This window comes from Aureobasidium melanogenum (genome assembly GCF_000721775.1).
Source record: "Aureobasidium melanogenum CBS 110374 unplaced genomic scaffold scaffold_13, whole genome shotgun sequence".
NCBI classification, from domain to species: domain Eukaryota; kingdom Fungi; phylum Ascomycota; class Dothideomycetes; order Dothideales; family Saccotheciaceae; genus Aureobasidium; species Aureobasidium melanogenum.
This window is the reverse complement of record NW_024470065.1, coordinates 73,504-93,376: the sequence shown is the minus strand read 5'-3', so window position 1 is coordinate 93,376 and position 19,873 is coordinate 73,504. Positions and strand designations below refer to the sequence as shown.

The 19,873-nt window shown below is 50.4% G+C and overlaps 10 protein-coding genes across 10 annotated transcripts; 4 read left to right on the top strand and 6 right to left on the bottom strand.

Annotated features, from left to right (window-relative positions):
* Positions 1-302: 302 nt before the first annotated feature.
* M437DRAFT_50773 (phytanoyl-CoA dioxygenase family protein) lies at positions 303-1,187 on the bottom strand (the record flags this gene model as incomplete). The annotated part of the gene is made up of 1 exon (XM_041022076.1): positions 303-1,187. One exon carries the CDS (start codon positions 1,185-1,187, stop codon positions 303-305), a length of 885 nt encoding a protein of 294 aa, XP_040878830.1.
* Positions 1,188-1,709: 522 nt separating this feature from the next.
* M437DRAFT_50412 (Sec1-like protein) lies at positions 1,710-3,639 on the top strand (the record flags this gene model as incomplete). Its single annotated transcript, XM_041022000.1, has 4 exons — positions 1,710-1,823; positions 1,873-2,068; positions 2,124-2,623; positions 2,677-3,639. 4 exons carry the CDS (start codon positions 1,710-1,712, stop codon positions 3,637-3,639), a joined length of 1,773 nt encoding a protein of 590 aa, XP_040878829.1.
* Positions 3,640-3,992: 353 nt separating this feature from the next.
* M437DRAFT_17973 (uncharacterized protein) lies at positions 3,993-4,784 on the bottom strand (the record flags this gene model as incomplete). Its single annotated transcript, XM_041018926.1, has 1 exon — positions 3,993-4,784. A coding segment is annotated over one exon (792 nt), but the record flags the coding sequence as incomplete, so codon positions are not given.
* A 617-nt stretch (positions 4,785-5,401) lies between these two features.
* M437DRAFT_75981 (alpha/beta-hydrolase) lies at positions 5,402-6,517 on the top strand (the record flags this gene model as incomplete). Its single annotated transcript, XM_041026526.1, has 5 exons — positions 5,402-5,604; positions 5,655-5,694; positions 5,751-5,875; positions 5,937-6,433; positions 6,486-6,517. 5 exons carry the CDS (start codon positions 5,402-5,404, stop codon positions 6,515-6,517), a joined length of 897 nt encoding a protein of 298 aa, XP_040878827.1.
* A 270-nt stretch (positions 6,518-6,787) lies between these two features.
* M437DRAFT_51007 (ribosomal protein S3Ae) lies at positions 6,788-7,809 on the bottom strand (the record flags this gene model as incomplete). The annotated part of the gene is made up of 4 exons (XM_041022111.1): positions 6,788-6,829; positions 6,886-7,489; positions 7,568-7,624; positions 7,745-7,809. The coding sequence occupies 4 exons, from the start codon at positions 7,807-7,809 to the stop codon at positions 6,788-6,790; spliced, it is 768 nt and encodes a 255-aa protein (XP_040878826.1).
* Positions 7,810-8,810: 1,001 nt separating this feature from the next.
* On the bottom strand, positions 8,811-9,541 carry M437DRAFT_50677 (uncharacterized protein; the record flags this gene model as incomplete). Its single annotated transcript, XM_041022056.1, has 4 exons — positions 8,811-9,050; positions 9,104-9,232; positions 9,293-9,432; positions 9,487-9,541. 4 exons carry the CDS (start codon positions 9,539-9,541, stop codon positions 8,811-8,813), a joined length of 564 nt encoding a protein of 187 aa, XP_040878825.1.
* Positions 9,542-10,190: 649 nt separating this feature from the next.
* Positions 10,191-12,755, bottom strand: M437DRAFT_21268 (uncharacterized protein; the record flags this gene model as incomplete). Its single annotated transcript, XM_041019015.1, has 1 exon — positions 10,191-12,755. A coding segment is annotated over one exon (2,565 nt), but the record flags the coding sequence as incomplete, so codon positions are not given.
* A 618-nt stretch (positions 12,756-13,373) lies between these two features.
* On the top strand, positions 13,374-14,272 carry M437DRAFT_50442 (PRTase-like protein; the record flags this gene model as incomplete). The annotated part of the gene is made up of 4 exons (XM_041022005.1): positions 13,374-13,519; positions 13,578-13,936; positions 13,995-14,166; positions 14,221-14,272. 4 exons carry the CDS (start codon positions 13,374-13,376, stop codon positions 14,270-14,272), a joined length of 729 nt encoding a protein of 242 aa, XP_040878823.1.
* A 261-nt stretch (positions 14,273-14,533) lies between these two features.
* On the bottom strand, positions 14,534-15,116 carry M437DRAFT_75976 (Elf1-domain-containing protein; the record flags this gene model as incomplete). The annotated part of the gene is made up of 4 exons (XM_041026525.1): positions 14,534-14,757; positions 14,824-14,962; positions 15,020-15,061; positions 15,114-15,116. The coding sequence occupies 4 exons, from the start codon at positions 15,114-15,116 to the stop codon at positions 14,534-14,536; spliced, it is 408 nt and encodes a 135-aa protein (XP_040878822.1).
* Positions 15,117-15,910: 794 nt separating this feature from the next.
* On the top strand, positions 15,911-18,642 carry M437DRAFT_85249 (uncharacterized protein; the record flags this gene model as incomplete). Its single annotated transcript, XM_041028263.1, has 10 exons — positions 15,911-16,367; positions 16,827-16,964; positions 17,092-17,512; positions 17,621-17,768; positions 17,821-17,981; positions 18,044-18,058; positions 18,134-18,140; positions 18,170-18,253; positions 18,318-18,503; positions 18,565-18,642. The coding sequence occupies 10 exons, from the start codon at positions 15,911-15,913 to the stop codon at positions 18,640-18,642; spliced, it is 1,695 nt and encodes a 564-aa protein (XP_040878821.1).
* Positions 18,643-19,873: the final 1,231 nt, after the last annotated feature.

Genomic DNA, 19,873 nt, shown 5'->3' with positions numbered 1-19,873 from the left:
ATCATAAAGATGCATGCAAATGCTCCATCGTGCATTGCCAATTTATTGCGGGGATCATGATGCACGTCATGTGGGGAAAAGACTCCCTCTTCTCTTCTCCCTCAATTTACGCGATCATCCTTGGCTCCTTGCAAATGGCTTCGGTCTCACCGAAACCGGACACGGCACGCGACATGTACAAAATCTTATATCTGGTTTTCGTACAAAGTGGAACTCAGTCCAACTTGGCGTCTGTAGTTCGCAAGCCACCTTCCAGAAAGGTTTGACCGTTGGGTGAAGGTCCTCGAGTTCGTGTCAACCCCTCACTCGTCGAACGGCTGGGAGAAGCTCAGAACCTGGCCTGAGCCCATCGCAACCAGCCTGTCCCGCATGTCTTGTGCCAACGTAGAGATCTGTTGATCATCGGCATGGTCTTGTAACTTGCCAAAGTCACAACGATCAACCCAAGCACCGACTCCGTGCTGCAGCACGTTCCTAGCCCTGGCGGGGTCAGCGCCAACAATACCCATGGATCCATGCAAAGTCATTCTCTCGGCTTCGCTACTGTAGACGCCTCTGTGCAGAATGTTGTTGTTGTAGAAGATGATGTCGCCAGGATCCATCTTGACGACCATCTGTCCTGGCAAGTCATTTTCGAATGGATCCGCGCACCGTTCTTCTTCTGTCCTTGGACGTTTGTGTGACCCGGGCACGACAACCAAAGAAGAATCAGGATACAAGGCTAGGTTCCATTGGGCATGCAGCATGGGCTCCTGCAGACGCGTCAACTCCTCTTGAGCTGACACCTCCGGACTAATATCATCCCGATGCCATCGAAGAGCGAAGTTCGTGTCAGGACGGATTAAGAGGTTGTATAACTCAAGCACCAGGTCATTTGGGCTGCATTGTAAGATCTCAGTCACTGCGTCAGTGATGTAAGGCGCAAAATACGACGCGGCGAAGGTATCGTGATGGGGGAGATCTGGATGCATAAGGTGTTGCACCCCCCAAGTGCCTTTCGACGTGTCCGAGTCCCACGGAGGAAATTGTTTTGGGAGTGTCCTCACAAAGGGCCACCTGCCCGCTCTTGCTAGCTGGGCGACATCTTGACACGCAGCCCTCAGAGCTTCAAGTTGATCCTTTGGAAGGGCTGAAGGGATGCGCACAAAGCCATCTTCACCTAGCTGGTCACGCAACTTTGATGGCATTGCAAGACGTACAGGGCTAATGTTGAAAGACAGTGCAGAGGCATGTGCTTGTTATCAGACTGAAGTGAGCACAAGGTCACCTGAATCTACGGCTATCTAAACTCGAAGATCTTCGAGTTGGCCGACGTCCTTTGCCGTCGGCAAGCTTGGAGTTCAAGATCGAACGCAGACACCTTTGATAACTTAGTTTATTTACAAGACGACACGCCAACATGGCTGCAAGCACCATATCAAATCAAGACATTAAAGATAGCATGCTTCTGTTATTTAATTGAAAGATGTGTCGAGCTTGACAGGAATCGCAATCGAGTCTGCCTACGGTTTTCCTGGACATCGAAGGACAGGGTGTCATTACCGACCCCACATAGGGGAGCTTCGACTGAGGGGACCGTCATACTCCGTACTCAGTACTGCTTTGATCATACAACAAACACCCGACCCTTGCTGAACTTTGGACTACGCAACACATCTGCAACATACTGTTCTTCCCAGAGGATATTGGGCTCTCCTAGCCTAGCAGCCATGGATGCGTTTCAAGCCGTCTCAGGCTATGTCACCAAGATGGTGTCGACTGGAGATGGCGCTACTGCCTCTAACGCTGCCAAAATGAAGATACTTCTCCTGGACAATGATACTGTGAGTCGCACGACCGTGCTTACTGCCCTGTAGCTAACGCTCAATCCAGGTCTCGGTCGTATCGTCGGCGACGACGCAGTCCGCCCTCCTAAACCACCAAGTCTACCTGACCGATCGCTTGGACAACCACAACAGGGAGAAGATGCGCCACCTTCGCTGCCTCTGTTTCGTACGCCCATCTCCCGACAGTATCCAATTCCTGATAGACGAGTTCCGCGATCCCAAGTACGGCGAATATCACATCTGTATGTTCCATCTCGCAACCACCGCGGAACGTTCTTCTGACTGATACAAGGTCAGACTTTAGCAACATAGTCAAGAAGTCCTCCCTTGAACGCCTTGCAGAAGCCGATGACCACGAGGTTGTGAAAGCCGTCCACGAATGTTTTGCCGACTACTTGGTCGTCAATCCAGACCTTACCTCACTCGCCCTTGAACACCGCCTCTGGAGCTCAAGTCCCGACATGTGGAACCAGGATTCTCTGTCAAGGACAACCGAGGGTGTCATTGCTTTGTTATTGTCCCTCAAGAAGCGTCCCATGATCCGCTACCAAAAGAACAGTCTACTGGCGAAAAAGCTAGCCACAGAGGTTCGATACCAGATGACCCAAGAGGAACAACTCTTCGACTTCAGGAAAACCGATACCGCTCCCATACTTCTCATTGTCGACAGAAGAGACGATCCTGTCACTCCATTGCTGACTCAATGGACCTACCAAGCCATGGTCCATGAACTCCTTGGTATCAAAAATGGCAGAGTTAATCTCAGCCATGTACCAGACGTCCGGCCAGAGTTCAAGGTGCGATGCATTCCTTTTTGATATTGACTATCTTGTTTACTAAATCCGCCCAGGAAATTTTCATCAGCCAAGATCAAGATCCATTCTTCAAAAAGAACATGTATCTCAACTTTGGTGATCTTGGTCAGAATGCCAAGGATTATGTCGAGCAATTCGCTTCGAAGCAACAGTCGAGTCACAAGCTTGAATCTATTGAGGATATGAAGCGGTTTGTAGAAGACTATCCAGAGTTCCGCCGTCTGTCAGGAAATGTCACCAAGCACGTCACCTTAGTCACCGAACTCAGTCGCAGAGTCGGCGAGGAGAATCTACTGGACATCAGCGAGCTGGAACAAAGCCTTGCTTGCAACGAGAATCATTCGAATGATCTGAAGACCTTGCAACGCCTCATACAAGATCCAAAAACGCCTTCAAACAACAAACTGCGCTTGGTGGCAATCTACGCTCTCCGATATGCCTCTCACCCCTCGAACTCGACACCAGCTCTTATGGATCTTCTAGCCGTAGCTGGTGGTCTCTCTCGCCATCGAATCAATCTCATACCCAAACTCCTTACCTACGCGCATTCTTTGCAGTCTTTGCCACAGACCGGTGCTATCCCAGATCTTTTCCAATCGTCCTCCATATTCCAAGGCGCGCGAGAGCGCTTCAACCGAGGACTTGGTGGTGTGGAGAATGTATACACACAGCACTCGCCCCGGTTAGAGACAACGATACAGGATTTGATCAAAGGCCGCCTGCGAGATAACCAGTACCCCTTCGTTGAAGGTGGAGGCACCACACGAGAAAAGCCGCAAGACATCATTGTCTTTATGATTGGCGGTGCAACATACGAGGAGGCGAAGATGGTCGCGCAGGTTAATGCTAGTAGTCCTGGTGTCAGGGTGGTGTTGGGAGGAACTTCAATACACAACAGTGCGAGCTTCCTGGATGAGGTTGAGGAAGCAGTCGATAGCTGGCCAGAAGCACCACCGAGCAGTGCAGCGGGCAGATTGAGAAAGGAAGTGGGTAGATGATGATATGCTACGTTTCATGAAAAAAACAGCAGCAGGGCTTAACTATTAACATTAATTCTATGAATCAGAAGACAAAAAGACTCTGCTTCTAGTCAGGTTTCGAGTGCTGAACGTCTAAAACGAATCACATTACAACATATAATGATTCCGTGGTGAAGAATGGCTAGGATGAGTTTGATGAGCTATAACTTTTGTATGGGTATCATGAAGAACCTAAGAGTAAAGATTGGTTACGAATCAGACGAGCCTTCGCTGAATCCGGGTCGGGAGTAGCAACTTCATCTTGCAGAACTGTCTTGCACGTTGCCCATATTCTCACTCAGCGCCTATCGCTGTGCCGTATCCGCTTCGTGCTCTTTGGCAGCAGCTTCCATCTTCCTCTGCTCACGCAAAGCGCTGAGTTTGCGAGCGGCTTCATCAATGATGTCTTTGCTTTTCACCATGGCATCCATGGCAGCGCGATTACCTGCCTCGACCTTGTTTTGACCCTCGCCGGAGCCAAGAAGGTGTTTGTTGTAGCCCCAGCCCGTCAAAAACAAGCTGATGAAGTATTTTTGTATGTGCTTGGTCTGTTCCATTGGTCTATTCTCGAGGTATTCAAGCTTGACATCCCTGCCGACAATCTTCTGTTGGAGTTCCTGCTTTGCATTTTGGTTGTACTCATTGAACGTCGCTCCGCCGTCTGAACTTATGGGACCAAATTCTCTGAGTAGGATAGGAGCCCAAAGCTCTGTAAGCCAGGTCTCTGCACGTCTGAAGCCGTCTACTGGATCGGAGAGAATGACAGCAGCCACATAAGCCTCGAAGACATCGGCTAGAATTTTTCCAGAGGTCTTTCCGAGTTCACGCTCACCCCCTCCAGCTTTTAGACGATCCTGGAAATTGTAGGCCATGCTGAATTGGGTTAATGTGTCGTTCTTGACCAAGCGCTCGCGTATCTGTGCTTGACGACCAGCGGCAAGATGAGGGTAGCGCGAGAAGATGAGACGAGTAGCGATAACTTCCAGATAGGCATCTCCCAGGAACTCAAGACGCTCGTATGTCATGTCGCCAACTGCTGAGGTGCGATCGTGTTGGCTGCTAGACTTGTGGACGAAGGGTGCCCGCGAATAAGGGCCATCAGGAACTTGTGGCAGCGTTGGCAAGGGCAACTGTTGATATGTGGAAGTTGAGGATGTGTTTGGGTCATGTGAGCCGACTTCAGCGCCTTTGATGGTTGAAGGTTGGAACAAATCCAGAGAGGCAGTAGCTGTGTTGATTGAAGAGATAGATTTGGACAGTCTGACGGCGCTTTCATACGCTTCCTGACCAAGAAGCTGTCTTGTGTTATCTGGATGATTAACCAGCGCCTTAAGCAGTGATTCCAGATGTTTGGTGGAATCGGGCAGTGGAGCAGTTTGGTGGGTGAAATGAGAGTTTTTAGGGTGTCGAGGCTGAGAGTGTAGACTTCGAGGGCGATGGTCTGAGTGACCATCATGTCCGTTGCTCCTCTGTCTCTTTGCAAAAGAGTGCTCGTCGTTTTGATAGGAGCGTTTCATGTTCTGGACGTTTGTGAGGTGTGGATGTCGACAAAAGTTGCATCGACATCTGAAAAGAAACATGATTATCATGATCATGCACGAGAGTCATGGAGCTCTAGCGGCGGCTCGGGCCGCACAAAGCTACGTTCCTGCTGCCGGTCCGGATGTGCCCTAACCTCCGAAACAATTTCCGTTCAACATTTGTTCAGGTAAACCACCATGTGACCTCAGAGCATTCAAAGATGCTGGCAACAAGAACATTCGTCCGGTCGCGGCAAGCATTTCAATCGCTCAGCATACGCGCATTCTCGTCAACTCCAATCAATGCTAAGCTGAAGCTTGCCTACGACTTCTATGAAGCCGAGAAGCCTGAATCCAAGAAGGATCCCATCGTCTTTATCCATGGTCTCTTCGGCTCTAAAAAGAACAACCGGAGCATGAGCAAGTGAGTATGTCTGCCGCTATTCATTCTGTTCGACGCTAACCGAAGCCTAGAGTCTTTGCTCGTGATCTTAACCGTCCCGTTTACGCCATTGTATCTCACCCGTCCCAGAACGTCTGCGACCACAACCTCTGATATCCTCTGTCCAGGACTTGCGCAACCATGGCGAATCACCTCATGACCCCAGACACGACTACACCGCCCTCGCCGAGGATGTTGAAGACTTTCTGCAAGAGCACAAGATCGAGCGTCCTGCTCTGATTGGCCACTCCATGTACGTCTTACACAACCATACCGTACACCGATGCTGCGGATCCATGTTGACGGTAGACAAGGGGCGCCAAAACAGTCATGGCAGTTGCCTTGCGCGGTAAAGTGCCCATCGCAAGTCTGATTCCCGTCGACAATGCACCTGTCGATGCAGCCTTGAAAAGCGACTTTGGCAAATACGTCCAGGGTATGCGCAAGATCGCCGACGCCAACGTACAGAAGCAATCCGAGGCCGACGCCATCCTGGCCGAATTCGAGTCCAATGTAGGCGTGCGTCAATTCCTACTCACTAACCTCGCTCGCGGAAAGGACGGCATTCAGAGATTCCGTATTCCTGTCAAGTACCTTGCAAACGCTCTAGACAACATGGCCGACTTCCCTTTCACCGACCCTGAAGAAGCACGATGGGAGGGTCCAACTCTATTTGTCAGAGGCACCAAGAGTCACTATGTGGCAGACGAGACGCTACCCATCATTGGAAGATTCTTCCCGAGATTCCAGGTTGCAGACATCGACAGCGGCCATTGGGTCATCAGTGAGAAGCCTCAAGAATTCAGAAATGGTATGTCTGCACGCTTTCTATCCCTATGTCATGGACTAATACGTATAATCAGCCGTCGTTGAGTTTTTGCAGGACAAAGAGTAGATGTAGTATATAGCAGTCGAGATAGTTCGAATCACAGATCGTGTTCCGAGTCACTTGAGAAGTCGTGCAGGCAGAAAAAGTGCGGAAGGTGTAAATGTGCGTGGTATCATAATTTTGAAATTGGAAAATTCGGAAAGCTTTTTGACGATTCTTTTTTGCCATGAAAAGTAGCTAACACGAAGATGCCTAAAGCATTCCTTTTCCACGTCGAACGCCGGGCAACAACGTGTCATGCGGACCCCAACCCATCTTGTTCCATTCATCAAATGCTTACACGCTCTCGAGGACGGTCTCCTTGAACTCACGCTCAACCTGTGATGGATTAGTATTAGACCGAAAGTGCATTTAAATGCCGGGATTGAACACACCTTCTGGCCGGACTCGTCGGTGTTGGACTCGCCGTGGAGGTTAAGGAGAGCACCAAGGTCGAACTTGGGAGACTTGAGGAGCTTGACCTTGCGGACGTGGACGTTCTGGAGAGGGTAGATGCCCTGGGTGGACTTCTCGATCTCACGGCCGATGACCTCGGGGATGAGCTTCTGGGTGAGCTGGGAGAGGGTGCAGCTGCTGGCCTCACGCTGCATGATGTCGGTCATCTTCTTGCGGATCTGTCTGATTTGCGAGCTGCGGGCGTATGTGGTCTTCTTGATCTGGTTGGGGCGTCTCTTGGTGAAGGCGATGCAGAACAGACGGAGGAGGTAGTCATCGGTGGTCTTGACGACGACGTTGGCCTCGATCAGGGACTGCCACTTGCGGACGAGCGAACGGAGCTTGTCGGAGGTGAAGTCGAGACCGTGGAAGTTGGTCAGGCAGTTCTTGCCCTGAACCTCATCGACTCTCAGGCGAACCTTGCGGAAAGAGTGGTCCTCATCCTTCTGGAGATCGGCGAGCGAAACCTCGAAGATACGGCCCTTAAGAGCGTCGTTGGCGTTCTTGAGACCGGTGGTACGGTTGACGAGGGTCTTGCCAACACTTGTGGTGTGTTAGTAAAGATTTTTTTTTTCTTGTCGTCCAGTGGCGGGCGCAAATCTGATCGGCGAAAAAACGTACTCTCTGATGGCGAAGGTGGAAGGGGCCTTGAGGTTGTACCAGTCCTTCTTGGCGAAGCTATAGGCGCAGTTGTGTCAGTCAAAGGCTCGTTGAATGATATGCGCGCGAATGTATAGAGTGTTGGTGAGGGCCATGGGTCGTCGGTGTCGAACGGTGCAGCGAGTCGTCTTCACTCACGGGTCGGTGCGCTTCTTCAGGCCCTTCTTGCCCTTGGACAATCTCTTGTTCTTGCCGACAGCCATGTTTGCGTCTCTGTATGGCAATTAACTGTTGTTGGAAAAGTCGTCGTCGCGAGGAAAGAGCGATTGTGTGGGCAGGCACGTCTGAATTTGGATCGTGTGGTGCGCCGCCTTGGCGTTATGTCACGTGAAACTCCACGTTAGCGAACAGCTCGGTCCTTCGGTGCCTTCGACCATTGAACCACCAAAAAATGGCATACCTGTTCCTCACTTTTCTTCGTATGGTTTCACATGGAGGTCAGCTTGCATGCTGAAATGTACACTCGAACGTCTGAGCCTTACATGAATTTCGCAGACATCAAAGGAGGCAAACATGATATCGCATCTCTCTGGCCAGACCCCACAGACAGACTGGACCCTGCCTCACAGCAATGATCTATCCGGGTGCTTTGATTTTTTGTGATCTTGCTCGTACAGACACAGTACCGACAAATGTTACGAATCATCAATGCCTGAGGCTGGGACTCGAACAGGACTCGCCAGTATTCTCTGGGAATCAATCCATCAACACTTGTTACAGCAACCGCGTTTGTTCATCACATGCAACCATGTATTGTGGACGAAGTATCCGTATTTACTAACCTTTGACCATGCACACGGTACCTTCAAATTCCTGCTCCTATGACTGAGCGAGAAGGCCGAAAATACTGTAATAAACATCACATTGACCAGACGATATTCTCACAGCTCGGAGGTTGTCAAGTTAGACTGTGACGTGAGCCTTTATGTTGTAGATACCTTCAAGCCTCCTGATACCCATGATCCCCTTCCTAATCAGCAGTTGCGCCTATTATAAACTCCAGTGAAGACCCATTGCCGATAAATAAGCCAGCATTTCCATAATGTGCATGTTGCCCTTCCCGACCCAGGTCCAATGATCGATCCTCGCCCTTATCGTCCTCAATGAGCGCTGCAAAAAGCGCCTGCCCCAACCGTAATCCAGAAATATGGTATTGCCAATTCCAGGAATATCCCTCAATGATGGTTCGACCGCGATGACTCTCTTACATGACAATGCAGTTCTTGCCCTCCTTGGGTTGGCCGGCTTCCTGGCCCTTCTCGATCTCGGCTACCATGCCCTCAAAGGCCTTACCAACATTCTCGTTGAATCTGGCACTTGCTTCTGTCCAGCCACAGTTGAGCTCCTCGGCGAGCTTACGACCATCTTCAGGCTTGACTTGGCGTTGCTCGGGTCGCAAATCGGATTTGTTACCAACGATAATCAATGGGACCGACTCGGCACCCTGGAGCGTTATGTTAGATCGGGGTCAATCGGCAGGCATCTCGAAAAGCATACCATGTGATTCAGAATCTTGTCGCGAATGATTCTGACCATCTCGAAACTCTGCTTGCTGCCAACGCTGTAGACAATCATGTAACCATGAATGCCGATGAAGTGCTTGCTGTTGAGGATAGTGTATTCGTCCTTGATGCTTGAATATCAGCATGGTCCTTGTGATATTGCAATATCCTCATCAAGGCGTACCTGTCCAGCAGTGTCGATGATCTCCACGGCAAAGTCTTGGTTCTTGTGCTTGATGACCTTGGAGAAGGTGTTCTCAATGGTGGGGTAATACGAGTCGACGAAGTGGCCGTCGACGAACTGAACAGTCAACGAGCTCTTGCCTGAGACGTGTCAGCTTGCTGGCTTCAGTCGTGGCATCGCTATCGATAGCTTACCCACGGATCTGCTGCCAACGATGGCCATCTTTCGCTGCTTCTGTTGTGGAGGCATTGTGTCCGAGCTCTTTCTGTCCGAACGCGACGGTCGTACTGGTATGTATCGAGTGAAAGGTGGTGGTTCAGCAAAGGGCAAGCTGATTGATGCGTGTCACTTGTAATGAAATGCGCAGAGCGTGGTATCGTTGGTAGTTCTCGTATTCAGAGCAGGACTTTGATGGCGCACAAGTGGGGTGTAGTGGTAAGCGTGTGCTGTGAGCTGCAGGTGGCAGAGGGGCCTCGTTCTCGTTATACGTTTAGGTTCCGATCTAGCTGGCGATGATCTGCTCTTTTGAATGAACAAAAGAAGTCTGGGGCATCGCAGCCGATTGGCGGCGCTATTGAGGGAGCGGTGACGAAAGTCTAACTGCTTGTTTAACTGGTCAGGCCAATCCTCCATTACTCGATTGAAATTACACACTCGCCCAACACTAATTGTATACTCTACGAGTACCATTTGTTTACATACGTTGCTGCGCTCAGAAATTCGTATGCTTATGCTTGATACCTTCATGTTCTTGTCTCTGACTTCAAATGATTTGTTGAGCATTTGAGTCTAGATGCGCTGTTCAACGTGTGTATACGACGTTTTGATTATCTAATAGAATACTTTCTAGTGGGTATCATCCTGGCTATTGCCATGTCTCGTTTGCCATCAATCACACGCCATCGCGTAAATCAGCGACGAGCGCCCGGAGTTTCTGCGTGAATCCTGAAGATATTTCCCTTTCCTCCTCTGCGACTTGACTATCCACTTGCTGGCTCATCTGAGCTATTCCCTCGACAGCGTCCACGAGCACGGTTCCATTCTCGCCAGGCAGCCGGTCACTTATTTGTGCTCTGATGCCCTTGTTCAAGCAAATGTATCCGAGGAGAACTGACAGCCAAGCATACGGAATGTGAGCTTGCATCTCCTCCTCCGACTGACTCTCAGCTGCTTTCTTCTGACCTTTGACGAAGATGTCTACTAGTGTGACAAGTCCCTGATCTTTTACACGAGCAACATGTTCGCGTGCAGCGTCGCTCACCCCGGTCAGGTTGATCATCAATCCAAGGGCGAGAACCAAAAGATCGTGGTCAGAGTCTAGCTCCACTTCGACTGATGAGCTGCGCGAGTTGAAACCGTTTATGATCAACGACACAATCAATTGAATGGTGTGAGATTCACAGAACACACTGCTGTTGGCTTTGTTGTCGTTGGTTACAGAGCAGCAGAACCGAAGAGCAAGTTCCTGTGAAGGCCTTGACATACTAAGGAACCGAGGCAGGGCAGCAGCAAGTTGCGCAAGTATTTCGCCTGACCAGACATCTGATGACGTGCTGTCCACATCGAGAGTGGTAGCAGCCTCAAGAGTTGATAGCGCCCGGTTGATGACAGCTTGTGAGGTATGCTCAGGCCCTGATGTATGATTGGTAGCCAGACTGACGAGCTTCGATGCGGTGTGAGGAGAGAGAATAGTGCCACTGTTCTTGTTGCGCCTGTGAGCAACAACTATACAGTTGATGCTCACGAGAGCGACTGAACTAGGAGATAAATACTCCGGTGAGCAGTCTTCCCAAATGTCAGAAGACCTGAACTTTTCCATGAACTCCACGTAGTCAGATTGAGCAACCTTGGACATGTTGCTCTTCCTTTCTCGTGCAATCTGATTGATATCCTTGGTTTCATCTAGATATGAGGCGAGGAAATCGAGAACACCGCCCTGAAGAAGCGAAGCGGAAGCTTGTGCTATTCGTGTAAGAACAACACACAGCAACATATCAGCTAGAACATCCATGCCAGCATGTTTGAACTGGGCAATTATGCTCGCATTAAATCCATTCTCGACGAATCGAGAAGCGAAATCATCATCGGCAAGTGTACCGAAGAGCTCCATGAGTGCCATCCGCCTCTGCGATCGAGTTGATGGTTTTGGGTTCTTGATATCGTCCAGAAGACGTGTAACATCATCCATAAATCTGCTATTGTGTCCGGCTGCCCTAAGGTCGTGTATACTTCGAATGCCTTGTACAGACTCTTCGTCCGAATCGTGGTTGACACTGACCTTCGACTTTGAGGTCTTTCTCGGAGAAGTCTTGGTCCGCCGAGCGCTTGCAATGGGCCGTTCAGTTGCATCAATAGGTAGATCGCCAAAGATCATGTCTTCAAGACTGTCCTGCAAATATGTGCGTGACCGAGCGTAGGTCACTCTCTGAGCTCCTTGACTGGTCGAAGACAGCTGTCTTTGTACTCGGCTCTGTGATTGAGAGTGCTGGGTAGACTCCTGAGGCTCAGAGTGTACGGATATTCTTGGTAGTTCCAGGTTCTGAGAGAGCATTCCTTCGCATGGCTCGTTCGCTTCATCCTCAGAACTCTCGTCACTACTTTGAGCAGGAACAGTCTTTCCCTTTAGACGATCGACAATGCGAGCCTTGGCTGTAACCGGAACGTTAGTGACAAAAGGCTGTGACATTGTCGGATTTGGCTGATTGGGAGTACGATGTGGCGAAAGATGCATTGGGTTGGGAGTCGAACTCTGCACGACCTCATCTGGGGGGTCGGAGAGAAGCAGCTCGTGCCATAATTTCTTTTGCTTTGGTGTCGTAGCAATGCTTGATACCGAATCTGCCGGACTTGTCGGAGATGCGACAGCAGGCGACAATGGACAAGCAGACTTAGTAGATGAGCCCACGGATCGCTTTGCGTGTGCCACATGACGGTTGGTGTTTTGCGACGGGGCCGAGGCAGTAGGGGTTCCAGTAGCAACTTGCCTTTCCGAGCGACGTAATTGGGCGGATTCAACATCGACTTTCTCGGTCTCTGTTTTCACCTCCTGTGACTTATTGACCTTTGCGAGGGGCCGTATGACTGAAGACCGGGCAGTTTGGGAAACGGTTCTTTTGCGCTTGCGTGGTGAGGCCGAATCTACGTCGCCATTGTTGTTGCCATTGTCATTGCCTCTAGCAGAGAGCGGACTGGTCTTGGTCGGAAGCTTATGGTTTTTCTTCGACTTGATCGGTACAGCGGTAGGCTCGTCGTCGGACATAGGCACATCGAACTCGTCATCCGCATCCTTAGACTTTCTGATGGTAACAGCAGTCGGGCGCTTTAGCTTGGAGGTTGAAGCAGCATTCCTGGACTCGTCGTAGAAAGACTTGACACTAGTGGTTGAGAAGGTCGGGTTGCGCGCAGGCCTTCCGTAGGTGACAACGGGCTTCTTGCGACGGTCACCATGACCATAGCTCGTGGGGAGTGTCGTCATAGGGAGCGGGGACTGGCAAGAGAAGGAGATGCACAAGGAGAGTCGGTCGTAAGAAGAAAGAAATGTGTCATTAAAGTCGTTCAAGGCAGAGGCAGAGTTGACATTGAAGAACGGAGAGAGATTCTGAAACTTTGATCGTCCCAGCTCGGAAGTGAAGAGTCGGTCTACGGCAGTGATGGCGCATATAAAGTGATGAGACACGATGTCTCATAGCTCAGTGGAAAGCGGTTGGTAAGGCGACGTGAATCATGTGAGGCAGGTTTGGATGCGATCAGAGGATCATTGGTGGTGGAGGATGGCGCAAACGGACATGAACAAAGTTGCAGGTCGCCACGACAAGCTACGAGTGAGGACAAATGCCGACGACAGGGCGCTTCTGCTCTTTAGGCGACGGTTGGCGACAGGGTCTTCACAGCCTTCAGCCGCAGGGTGAGAGCTTGAGTTAGCCGCTCTGCGGGGCACACGACACTTGGGCGCCGTAGCTCAGATAAGAAAGTTCATATTCACTTATCGGCCGTCACTCTGTTCCTCGATCGACATCTGCCTTCCCTCGACATCTCGCAATTCTCTTGCTGCCCTCTTTCGCTTTTTCTTTGCTGCTGCACCATGTCAGACAAGTCTGCCCCGTCCCAATGCCTGGGTCCAAACTACCGCGCCGAGGGTGAAAAGCCCACAGCCACAGTGTCCAAGAAAGTCCGCCATGACAACGTCCACGTCCTACCGCAGACACCTCAGCTCATTGCTCTGCTGACGTAGGTGTGTCCCTTGTTCAAGACGTTCCAAGTCACTCTCCGCCAACTCCTTGAGCAGTATGATCCGTGACCACCGCACCAACCGTGCCGATTTCATCTTCTACTCGAATCGTATCATCCGTCTGCTCGTCGAGGAAGGCTTGAACCACCTGCCAGTCATTCAGCAAGAGATCACTACTCCCGTCGGCCGCCATTACAATGGTGTCAAGTTTGAGGGCAAGATTTGCGGTGTCAGCATCATGCGCGCCGGTGAATCTATGGAACAAGGTCTACGCGATTGCTGCAGAAGCGTACGCATTGGCAAGATTCTGATCCAGAGAGACGAGGAGACGAGCCAGCCTCGTCTCTTCTACGAAAAGTTGCCCGAAGACATCAAGGACAGATGGGTTCTCTTGCTGGATCCTATGCTCGCTACCGGTATGCCTTGACTTACGATTTTATCCCCTCATTTGTCCTCCCACTGACATGCTTCTAGGCGGTTCTGCTTTGATGGCTGTCGAGGTTTTGAGACAAAAGGGCGTGCCAGAGGATCGCATCCTCTTCCTCAATCTCATTGCCAGTCCTGAGGGTGCCGACAACTTTGCAGAGAAGTTCCCCAAAGTAAGAATTGTCACCGCCTTCATCGACGAAGGCTTAGATGAAAAGAAGTACGTCGAGAATTGCTGCTCTCTTTCTGGAAAGGTTGCTAATCTGGTGACTAGCTACATCGTCCCGGGTCTTGGAGACTTTGGAGATCGATTCTACACTCTGTAGACTGCTTGATGGGCCAATTTGCTCTCCATAGAACAAGTCAAAGGCGCTCGCACCCATCGCCTGGTGCCCAAATTCATATGATGAACCCTATGCCATGCTCTTCCCTGTATCAATCCATGTGTTGTGCCAGGCGCCTTGGTGTATCATGCCGTAAACTCCTGCTCATATAAAGACTGAGCCCCCCTACATTAGTAATTGGCCCTGTATCTCTTGGGACCGCGCGCTACTGGAAATTCCGTGCTCTTTGTCTCGTTCGATCTCTTATTCCTCGGCGTAATCTGCCTCTGCATCAAGCTCATCGTCGTCGATAAAGCCGTCGTCGGCTGCAGTGTTGGCAGCAGCGCCCTGGGCCTGCGAGCGCGATTGCGATGCGGTGCCACTGTAGGTGTCTCTTCTCGGCTGCGATGCGCTATCGCCAGATTGTTTGGCTACGGAATCGCAAGCATCGACCCAGTCCGAGTACACATCGATGGGTGCGCTGAGATCTGTGGAACAGGTGTTATTGAAGGTCTCGCATGTGGCAAGTCTTTTCTTTGTTCATATGAACGTACAGTTGGTCACAGTCTGGAATGTTTGTCCGCAGACCTTACAGGTCAATTCTCCGGTACTGGCTTTCTTGTCGATTTTGACCGAGATAGAGTTTTCGTGGTTGCAGAACAGGCATTGAAAGGTAGTTGCTAGGGCCTCGCGCTGTTGTGCGATTAGTCGTGTGCTTGCGCGCCTCAATCATGGGCATAATTTGCGCACCTTCTTCTTAGCCTCTGGCTTGCTGGCCGACTTGCGTTTACCCTATTCTGGATGAGCATGCGCCAACGAGCTGATAAAATAGCCGGTGAATTACCATGGTAGCTGTGTCTGACGTGCGTGGAAAAGTCGCAAGTTTAGTTGAAGGTTCACAAGATTCAGATGAATGAGAATCTGACTGACGTCGCCTACGTGTAGCGGTTCATTGTCGTCGTGATCGGCGTTTAGGCTTGTTGCCGCCGTGCTTGACCATTTTGCGGGGCAGTAGCAGCCAACCAGCCACCTCATTTTAGGATTCACAACTTTCACTCGTGACAACTTCCAAAGGAATGTCGGCTTGGTCGCAAAGGTATGTTACACACAGTCTGAAGACGCTCTTTCATTCGAAGCTCAGGATGTCTCCGTTGGTTCATCAGGTTGTGCTCCGATCCAAGGAATGGCGAACATCAACAAATGTGTGCTGTATGGTGTTCGTAGCTGCGGGGTTGATAAGACACGCCTTCGGAGCTGAGCGGTCGAGTCCTTCAATCCTCTCTGGCCCGGGGTTCCAGCTTCCGTTCGTAGCATGAACACGTGTGTTATCTACTTGATCTATTCGATTTGTAACACCAGTGTTTAATACCCGTATCTAGTGGTCCTTGACCGAGGGCATGATCATCAATGAACAAAGGCAGACAGGTACCCGGAATCCGTGCCTAGATAGGTAACCTTATCATAATCACATGGTCCTCGATAGCGGGGAATGACCATTGCAAGCACTCCCGAGACGGCTGTTGATATCGACAACCTCCTTTGTACCAAGACAAGTTCACTCCCACTTCTTGACCTTCATTCCTCTGGACATCACTGCCGACAACCATAACAACCAACAATTTCTCAAGGACTATGGAAAAGATGAATGGTGCAAGTGGGGATGCTGCCATCCTGCAAGAGATTCTAGCCAGTCTCAAGACCATTCAGCAAGAGAATACTCATCTGGCTGCTGCTGTTGATGCCATCAATGGCCGAGTCAATATTCTTGCTGGCGTCAAGCAAGTCAAAGACATGACTGTAGATCCCACTGCCGTAAAACACAACAAGCAGCCTCCGGCAGACCCCGTTGTCCCCCCTCTTTCAGAGAATACTCCCTCCAGTCCTGATCTGTCTGCTATGTCAGGATCTGGTCGTAGATCAAGTGTCACCTCCAAGATCATCCTTACCTCATATCCAGGCCAGGCTGGTGTTGACCCTCTGCCTATGGACTGGGGCAACAAGGACCCATCTCTTCGAGGTCCTGTGGTTGTTTCAAGGAACCCAAGTTCGATTCGAAGACGCAATGCTATTGGTGCACATGGCGGCTCCTACGCGATATGTACGTATACCAAAGCCATTTCCAGTCTTCCTCGAGTCGGGATTTTCTCTGGTCTGCCCTCCCCGTGTACTAAAGTCTGTAACTTCCACTCTGCTCCGACTACAGCTAGAAGCAAAGTGTAGACTATAGAAATGCACAATTGTGTCATGGATCAGAGGCATGTGCACGGAGAGTCAATAACTTGTTGCCTCTTGGTGGGCACCATCTTGTTTCCTATTACTCTGATGCATTTCTATAGCTATACGCGTTACATGCTTCAGTACAGGGGGAGGACGAGTTCTGCCAATCTTGCGGTCATGATCTCTTGTAAGATTGACCGTTGAAAGACGTGAACGCCCAGACAATGAGATCTGGCGGATACCTGTAGGAGTCAAGAACATGGCGTCGACAAGCACGGCATAGCTGCGATCTGTTTGCTTGTGTGTTCAGAGACGATGCTGATTTTCATAATGCGTATAGACAATGCACTCGCTGTAGCGAGCAAGAATCTTAATACTGATCACCGCCCGGATTTTACAAACACCGAGCCAGCAGCCAACATTGGACCTTTTCCACAATGGTCCGATCCCAAGAAGATCGTTGCCATGGATCCGCTAGGTAAGTGTTGTGAATGATTGGAGACTCGCAATGAGCGTTTGGTCCTGTCTTTGTAAAGGCACCTACTCAATCGATCTTGAGTGGCACCTTACGACATCCAATATGCTGACTCGATGCTCGTTCACAGGTCATCTTTCCCCGTGGCTGTTCAAAGACATCATTCAAAAGGAAGACGTCGATATACGACCTACCATTGCGATCACCAAGGCACACATGAGAGTTCCCGAACTTGAAGAGAGTGTCAAGGCAGGTAGACTGGTTCCAGATGGCAAGATCTGTCTCAACGCAACTGGCGAGCTTGCAGTCACGAAGTTCGCCGTGGAGCCGGTTTGGTACCTGCCTGGAGTTGCGGAACGATTTGGTATCGACGAAGGCACTCTAAGACGTTCTCTTTTCGAGTACACCGGAGGTTCATACCCTGAGCTCATTACGCGAGGAGACATCAAGACCTTCCTGCCTCCCATCGGAGGATTGACTGTTTACTGCTTCGGTGATCCTGCGAAGATGTCTGACCCGAGCGTCAAGCTCGCCCTGCGCATCCATGATGAGTAAGTTAACTTGGCCACAACTATTGCGGCCATCCAAGCGTTTCCACAGGGTGTGGTGCTTCGACCGTACAACTTTTGGAGTTCGTGCTAATCGTGTGTTTGCTTCAGGTGCAACGGATCAGATGTGTTCGGCTCAGACATCTGTACATGCAGGCCTTACCTAACATTTGGTATCGAGGAAGCAGTTAAAGAAGCTCAGAATGGTGGCAGTGGCGTGGTCATTTATTTCAGGAAGGAGGGCAGAGCGCTTGGAGAGGTGATCTTCTTACTCACCATGCGTAAGGAAGCTATAATACTGACGGTAACAGGTCACAAAATATCTTGTATACAACGCAAGGAAACGTGGCGCCGACCGCGCAAGTGAATACTTCAAGCGCACAGAAAACATCGCCGGAGTCAAAGACATGCGCTTCCAAGCACTCATGCCAGACATTTTACATTGGCTCGGTATCACCAAGATTGATAGAATGTCCGTTTCCCTACATCCGTTTTGTTTTCTTCAGAGATGTTGCTAATACTGTTTCGGTCTAGGTTGAGCATGTCGAAGTAAGTCTATCACCCCGTCCTCTTTCCAACAATAGAACACTGATTGTGTGAATGTATGGCTAACTGACTGTGTAGCATGAAAGTAAGTGAGCTTTTTCTAACGTGGTGCAGGGTGTGTTGAGATTCAAGGGGATGTTGACAAAGTCGCCGAGACCCAAGCTGCGAATCGACTCCTCTTCACCTCAATACACCCTGGTCAGCCTAATCTGTTTTGATAGGACAAAACCACCATGAATTTCATAGCTGACAACTTGTGTAGCATGATGCTATTGTTGAACAGGGCATTCCGATCCACGAGCGAGTTGAACTGCCTGACGAGATGATTCCTGCCGACAGTAGAGTAGAAATTGATGCCAAAATAGCTGCAGGGTACTTCACTAACGGCAACGTGATGACGATGGACGAGCTGTCGAACGTCCAGGGTCGCGCTTGGGAGGATGTCGATGTAAGTGCATGCAGCTCTGATTACGACATCTCGCTGACCGTTTCTATAGCACTGATCACAGAAGCTGGGGTCTTATTGCTTCTCAAACTTGTCGTTGGTTCACATCAAGGAGTCGCCAGAGAGATTCATGCATGCATGACAGACTGTGTTCATCTTCGGCTGACCGGATTGCCCCTACATAAGCACTTTTCATCTGTTGGCTTCTGCTAGAAAGGGAGTATAGGCTAGATATACAGTTTTGCTTACTCCTTGTTACGCTCATCTTCCTACTTCTTCTACACTTTTGTCCATAGATATGTGAGCTGTTGGCTATTTTTCTTTGACTAGTCACATTTACTGTAGTAAGACTGCCACTGCTTTTTCCGAAAAGTGTTGTGCATCTTCAACACGTGGAAGGGTTAACCATCTTCAGTTTGAGATCGCTGCGTGAATTACCGACTTGGGCAGGAGATGTGTGCCGTAGGAACGGCCCGCCAACAGGCTCCACGCGCGTCGCAGGTTGCATGGAACAGCGGCCATGTGCAGGAAATCAAAGATGCGTGCTCATCCGATCGATGTTTATCCAATGCCTACAGCAGGGAATGCGTTGGCGTGCTTCCTTCAAGCCCCCGACACTAGCCTCCTCACTGCTCCAACTCGCGGAACAACTCAAGTGTTTATCCATGCGACTGGGCAACAATATACTGCTATGCATGAAACAGGCGAGTCTCGACACGCGGCTACACCGAGGTGTCATCTGCCTGATTGCGAACCATCCAAACTCGAACACGTCGTTGAGCTTGTGGGTGTGATCAAACAAAGCACATAACAACAGCAACGAGCTCAACCATGTTCACCCAGGTGTCATAGAGTCGCGCGAGTACTTGCTAGTAAGCGGATCCGAGATGCCCCATACGCAGAGGCAACGGTCAAAGCCACACCGCTGGGCGCGCTGGGCGGAACACCGCCCGTTCTTGCAAGTCCGCCAGGTTCCTGGGTCAAGATTGGGCACCGTTACTATGCAGAGGGATTCTTAGTTCCCTTTCTAATGGTGGCCTGTCAGTGCATGTCACACGAATATTGTGGTGGGATATGGCCATAGAGGGACAGTGGCCGCGCGGGTACTTAACGGTCTGGCCGATGAGGAGGAAGAGGGCGTTCCGCGAATGAGCTTCATGTATTCAAGTCAAAGCCATCATCCACGTAGACTGACTAGCAGGCGACTATCGACTCAAGGAAGGTTCAAGTAACCAGTGCTGAAAAGGCCCCTGTGTAAAGCTAGGCCCCGCAGGTACACGAGGCGTCACCATGACTGTGCGGTACTGGACTCCTCGGTCTTCTCTACCGAAGTGTAGGTATACAAAGCGGCGCCACCCAACTACCATCCCCTC